A 7,540-nucleotide genomic window follows, 5' to 3' on the forward strand; every position below is an offset into this window, starting at 1 on the left:
CTCACACACACACAGGCCACACACACACAGGCCCCACACACACACCTCACACTAAGGGCCCACACACACACTCCTCACACACACACTCCTCACACACACACACTCCTCACACACACACACGCCTCACACACACACAGGCCCCACACACGACCCACACACTCCACACACACAAAGAGCCCCCCCCCCCACACACACACACACACACACAGAGCCCACACACACAGGCCCCAAACACACTCCTCACACACACACCTCACACACACACTCCTCACACACACTCCTCACACACACTCCTCACACACACACTCCACACACACACACACTCCTCACACACACAGGCCCCAAACACACTCCTCACACACACACTCCTCACACACACACTCCTCACACACACTCCTCACACACACACTCCTCACACACACACTCCTCACACACACACTCCCCACACACACACTCCTCACACACACACTCCACACACACTCCTCACACACACACTCCTCACACACACTCCACACACACACACTCCTCACACACACACACTCCTCACACACACAGGCCCCAAACACACTCCACACACACACACTCCTCACACACACACTCCACACACACTCCTCACACACACACTCCTCACACACACTCCACACAAACACACCTCACACACACACAGAGCCCACACACACAGGCCCCAAACACACTCCTCACACACACACACACACACAGGCCCCAATCACACTCCTCACACACACACACACACACAGAGCCCACACACACAGGCCCCAAACACACTCCACACACACACACCTCACACACAGGCCTCACACACCTAACACTTAGGGCCCACACACACCACCACACTCCTCACACACACAGGCCTCACACACACACACTCCTCACACACACACCTCACACACACACCTCACACACACACCTCACACACACATTCCACACACACACTCCTCACACACACACCACACACACACTCCTCACACACACAGGCCCCACACACACTCCTTACACACACTCCTCACACACACATCTCACACACAGGCCACACACACGACCCACACACTCCACACACACAAAGAGCCCCCCCCCCCCCACACACACACACACACAGAGCCCACACACACAGTCCACACACACACACACACACACACACACTCCACACATACACACACACACACACACACTCCTCACACACACACTCCTCACACACACACTCCTCACACACACACACCTCACACACACACTCCTCACACACACACTCCACACACACACACTCCTCACACACACACACCTCACACACTCCTCACACACACACACTCCTCACACACACACTTCTCACACACACAGGCCACACACACACTCCTCACACACACAGTCCTAACACACACAGGCCACACACACACACACTTCTCTCACACACAGGCCACACACACACCCTACACACAGGCCCCACACACACACACACTCCTCACACACACAGGCCTCACACACACAGGCCCCTTACACACTCTCCTCACACACACAGGCCTCACACACACACACTCCTCACACACACAGGCCCCTCACACACTCTCCTCACACACACAGGCCACACACACATCCTACACACAGGCCCCACACACACACTCCTACACACAGGCCTCACACACACACACTCCTCACACACACAGGCCACACACACATCCTACACACAGGCCCCACACACACACTCCTACACACACACAGGCCACACACACATCCTACACACAGGCCCCACACACACACTCCTACACACAGGCAACACACACACACTCCTCACACACACACCTCACACACACACCCCACACAAACAGGCCACACACACACAGGCCCCACACACACCCTACACACAGGTCCCACACACACACTCCTCACATACAGGCAACACACACACACTCCTCACACACACAGGCCCCACACACACTTCTCACACACAGGCCCCACACACACACAGGCCTCACACACACAGGCCACACACACACAGGCCACACACACACAGGCCCCTTACACACACTCCTTACCCACACAGGCCCCACACACACACCCCACACTTACTCAGTCACTCATTCTCCTGTTATAGGGCAGGTAGGCCTGTTACAGGTGTGTCTCACCTGAAATTAGAGACAACAATAGAGGCACACGTCGACCAGTAGGGGTCGCCAAAACACAACCTCAGTATTTTTGAACTGCTCAGACACACACGCACGCTCAGACACACAAACACACTCAAACAGGCAGGAGTAATGGCTACATTCACCACACTCTCCCTCCATTTCATCCCAACCCTCCAGATTGATATCTTCTTGCTCTCTGTGGGTTCCTCCACAAGTCTGTGTTGTTTTGCTTTCTTCAGGGAGAATCGTAATTAAAGAGTCCTTAGATAACAACATTGGAACTGTTTAACCCAATTCACTAATCTAAAGTTCCATAGTGTGATGGTCTATGATGTCATACTGTTACCCGTTTTTGTAAGCGTTCAGACTTAATAATGTGATGGTCTATGACAGCATACTGTTGCCTGTGTTTGTGAGCGTTCAGACTGAATAATGTGATGGTCTATGACAGCATACTGTTACCCGTGTTTGTGAGCGTTCAGACTGAATAATGTGATGGTCTATGAGAGCATACTGTTACCTGTGTTTGTGAATGAATAATGTGATGGTCTATGACAGCATACTATTACCTGTGTTTGTGAGTGAATAATGTGATGGTATATGACAGCATACTATTACCTGTGTTTGTGACTGAATAAAGTGATGGCCTGTGATGTCTTTTTTTTAGATGAGATTTAACTTTATTGTTATTGCACAAAGTACAAGTACTGAGACAACGAAATGCAGTACAAAATGTCATACTGTTACTCGTGTATGTGAGCGTTTAGACTGTTTATATGCTTCTCATTTGACATGCCTTGCATCTTCTCATCATGACACAGCAACCAGGCAGTTTGTAATGCAATACTATTCCAAAATGCCTTACAATGGTATTATACACATATTTGATTTGATTACATCACTAAAGTTTTACTTATGACATCACTAAAGTTTTACTGATATACTCAATGCAAAACTACTTGAGTGTACAGTGTTATATGTTCCTGGTGATTCAAGGCCAGGCAAGGCAAATTTATATTTACAGTATATATTCATATTAATAAGTGTGTGTGTGTGTGTGAGTGTGTGTATGTGTGTTATATTTATATATTCAAAGTGCTTTCCATATAATATCACTTAGGCCTGCTGGGGTGTGTAACGTTAGACACACACAAAAGACTTCTGGGCTGGTGGGGTATGTAACGTTCAACACACATATAATACTTCCGGTCTGGTTGGTGGGGTATGTAACGTTCAAAACGGACGTAAGACGGACATCAGTGCCATTTCAGGGCCAAATCAGTGCCATTCCAGGGCCAAATCAGTGCCATTTCAGGGCTAAATCAGTGCCATTTCAGGGTCAAATCAGTGTCATTTCAGGGCCAAATCAGTGCCATTTCAGGGCTAAATCAGTGCCATTTCAGGGTCAAATCAGTGTCATTTCAGGGCCAAATCAGTGCCATTTCAGGGTCAAATCAGTGTCATTTCATGGCCAAATCAGTGCCATTTCAGGGCCAAATCATTGCCCGAGTGTGATTCAGTTTGGAACGTGAGGGAGGGTGCAGTGGTGTCTCATACAGGTCAACCAGCCAACCACATCCATGAGACGAGCAGAGAGAGCCCAATCAGACGTGCAGAGAGAGCCAAACAGTGCATCGCTCCAGAGCTCACAGCCGCTTCTAAGAGAAGAGAAAAACACAAACAGGAATATTTATTTATATTATTATTTATTGTTTATTTATGTCAACGGCATGAGCAGAGATGTCTACACAACAAACTTAGACGACAGACAGGAGAATATAGCACCATGTTACATGTACAATCACTTTATGTTTGTTAATGCTGAAGTTAATGCTGCAGATATCTACTACAGGGTAGGACCCAGTCTATGTGTGTGTGAGTGTGTGAGACACACATAATATGCTAATCCTGTGTGAAACAAGCATGCTATGTATGTGTGTGTGTGTGTGTGTGTGTGTGTGTGTGTGTGTGTGTGTGTGTGTGTGTGTGTGTGTGTGTGTGTGTGTGTGTGTGTGTGTGTGTCTGTGTGTGTCTGTGTGTGTGTTTGTGGTATAATGTGTGTGTAGATTAGAGTACATTACTCCTGACCTGTGATGTTGATGGAGTCTATATCCACTGTGAAGCCTAAGCTGGGGTTGGCTGCAGCTCTCTTCAGCGTGTCCAAGATGTCAGAGGTCCGGGGGAAAGCTAGAGAGGAGGACGAGGAGGACGGGGAGGAAGTGGAGGCGGAGTCAAACTCCTCTTGTAGCTCCACCTCCGTCTCCATGACGTTTCTTTTAGTCCTCCTGCTTGTCGCCCTCGGCCTGCAACGGTGGTCAAACATGGTGACATCTTAATTCCTTTTCAGTAAAATATTCTACCATATGTCGAATATAACATTCCTTCTACTGTAGAAGAAAATGTAGAATACATTCTTTTTCAGTAAAATATTTCACTAAACGTATGTAGAATATAGCACTTATTCTACTGTAGAAGTGAATTAAGAATATACTCTATCTCAGTAAAATATTCTACTATATGGGGTTAAAAGAAATAACTAAATCATATCGATGTCCTTTTTTAGCATGTAAGATACGACTACATCGATGCGTGAAGTCCAGTATCGGTATTATAATCACATTAAAAGGTTGTTGCCCCGATTTAGAAGTCAAGAATCTTGTTCACAAGCGAATGTCTCTCCGTTAGGTTGCTAGAACACTAACTCGCTGACCTGGTGAATTTAATCTCAGTCAGAACAATGACAGCCAGTCATTGACCAAAGCCCACATAGCGTAAGCCATTCAGGCTGTATTCTCACAAATACATCCTGAGGTATATGTAGGAATTTTATAGACCTGGAGAGAATGGCAATTTTTCAACTCCCATTCATTTCAATGGCCAATGCTATGCTAGCTACGCCATTCATTTCAGTGGCAAATGCTATGCTAGCTACTTCAGCCAAGGAAGAGAAATCTTTGTTGATTGCATTCACATCAATTCTAACGTCATCCTTGGATTTAAAATAATTATAATGAAAATAAATAGGAGAAAATTTGTATCTTTAACAATTATGTTTAACATTTATAGTCAAGATTCCGAGACTGTTCCGGCACACACACACACAAGCACACAAACAGACCCACACACACACACACACAGGTACACAAACAGGCCCACACACACACACACACACACACACACACACAGGCACAAACACAGAAGCACACACACACACAAACACACAAACACACACAGAAGCACAGACACACAGGCACACACACAGGCATCCACACACACAGGCACACACAAAATCACACAAACACACACACACTCAAACACACAAACACATGCACAATAGGTGCTCACATTTTGAGTGTTGTCTGTGCTTTGTCCTCTAGTTGAATTTGCACAGGTATTCTTAATTACAGGCAATTATACATTAATAAAAACATACTTATGAATACTTTATTCTAACTAAAATTGTGATGACTTTCAAGGAGGTTGAATACTTGCTAGCCACTGTATCTACGTCCTAATGAAACCACTGTATCTACGTCCTAATGAAACCACTGTATCTATGTCCTAATGAAACCACTATATCTACGTCTTAATGAAACCACTGTATCTACGTCCTAATGAAACCACTTTATCTACGTCCTAATGAAACCACTGTATCTACGTCCTAATGAAACCACTTTATCTACGTCCTAATGAAACCACTGTATCTACGTCCTAATGAAACCACTTTATCTACGTCCTAATGAAACCACTGTATCTACGTCCTAATGAAACCACTTTATCTACGTCCTAATGAAACCACTGTATCTACGTCCTAATGAAACCACTGTATCTACGTCCTAATAAAATCACTGTATATACAGTACATCCTTATAGAACCACTCTATCTACGTTCTTATAAAACCACTGTATCTACGTCCTAATGAAACCACTGAATCTACGTCCTAATAAAACCACTGTATCTACATCCTTATAGAACCACTCTATCTACGTCCTAATAAAACCACTGCATCTACCTCCTAATGAAGCCTACCCACATTGCCATAGGGAAAGGTCATGTAAAAAGGCATACTTAGCTTACCTGAAACCAATAACAATTGTTCTTTTATAGACTGCTCCATATTTGGTCTTGGAGATTTCATCAATCTGAAAAATAGAGATGTACCTTTCATGAAAGTAAATACTAATCTGGTCCTTTTGTTAACATTAGCAACCTGAAACATAGAGGCAGTAATTACTAGATACGACCTCTGTACCTTTAATTAATCTACATGCTAGCTCTGTCTTTGGTTAACATAAATATCAAATACAACCATCATAAAACTCACCACTCTTGTAATCTGTCTTTCCAGCTTTCTGAACTCTTCACTGGTACGGTCGTTGAGCGCATCCTCAAACTGGATGTTGGTTTGGAAGGTCACCACAACACCGAGACTATCTGAAGGTGACATTGATGGGATGACAACAGCAAACATCAGAGTTGAAAAATCTTGTGGAAACATACTGGATGGGTCTGCTTCACTCACTGCAGTAGACCTGGATTGACCTTTATCAGTGGTGGACAGTAACGAAGTAAATGTAATTCGTTCCTGTACTTAAGTAACATATCTATGTATCTGTACTTTACTCAAGTATTTCTATTTGGTGAGACTTTATACTTTCACTCCACTACATTTCAAAGTGAAAATTCATACTTTTTACTCCATTACATTTAGTAAAGCCCCTCGTTCCTTTTTACCAAAGCGAATCAAATAATGAGAGGTCAAAGTGAGTTCACAATCACACCAATCAGGGATTAGCGCTATTTGCTCTGAAGTCCTTTCGGTTTTGTCAGTTTCTTTCGTTCGTTGAGCGTGAGCTACGTTGAATTCTGCAGCATTTTGAGGCTGTTTTATGCTCAAGCTTAGCCTACGCAACGCTACATAAATGATGGAAGAAACATACACAATCAACGGAGTTTCTGCTCAGGCTCACATTTAAAAATGCTTGCCTTTTATAAGGGCACAAGATGTCGCAAACTTTTATCATGCAGTTCTTGACAAACTCCCTCGGTAAAGGTATCACTACATACTTCTTTACAGTCTTCGGTGCAGACTGGTATGCTCTGCAGTTTTGTGCAATTTATGCAAAGACTAGTTCCTCTAATGAGATTTTTTTTTCTTCACGTTTTATCTGAGGTCAAGTGTTTTGTTTTTGTACCTAGGGTTGTGTAGGGAATATCACTGCTAACACTAGTCTTCAGCACAAACTAGTATAACTAGGTAAAGTGTTGTTGTTAAGTTGTGTAGGGAATATCACTGCTATTACTAGTATTCAGCACAAACTATTACAACACCACATGCATTCTCTGATTTTGTGGAACTAGTTCCTGTAATGGTATTTATTATTCAAACATAAATCAGGAA

The 7,540-nt window shown here is 44.2% G+C and overlaps 1 protein-coding gene across 1 annotated transcript in view; it reads right to left on the bottom strand.

The window, feature by feature from the left end:
- The window catches only part of LOC308369788 (stonustoxin subunit beta-like), a gene marked incomplete at both ends in the record, with an annotated part of 28,468 nt that extends 24,064 nt beyond the window's left edge, over positions 1-4,404 (bottom strand). The window contains one exon of the mRNA XM_080844323.1: positions 4,227-4,404. Coding sequence (XP_080700449.1) covers positions 4,227-4,404 — 178 coding nt within the window. The remainder of the gene's footprint in view (positions 1-4,226) is intronic.
- Between the last annotated feature and the right edge of the window lie 3,136 nt (positions 4,405-7,540).

The sequence above is a fragment of the Sprattus sprattus genome (genome assembly GCF_963457725.1).
Source record: "Sprattus sprattus genome assembly, chromosome: 1".
NCBI classification, from domain to species: domain Eukaryota; kingdom Metazoa; phylum Chordata; class Actinopteri; order Clupeiformes; family Clupeidae; genus Sprattus; species Sprattus sprattus.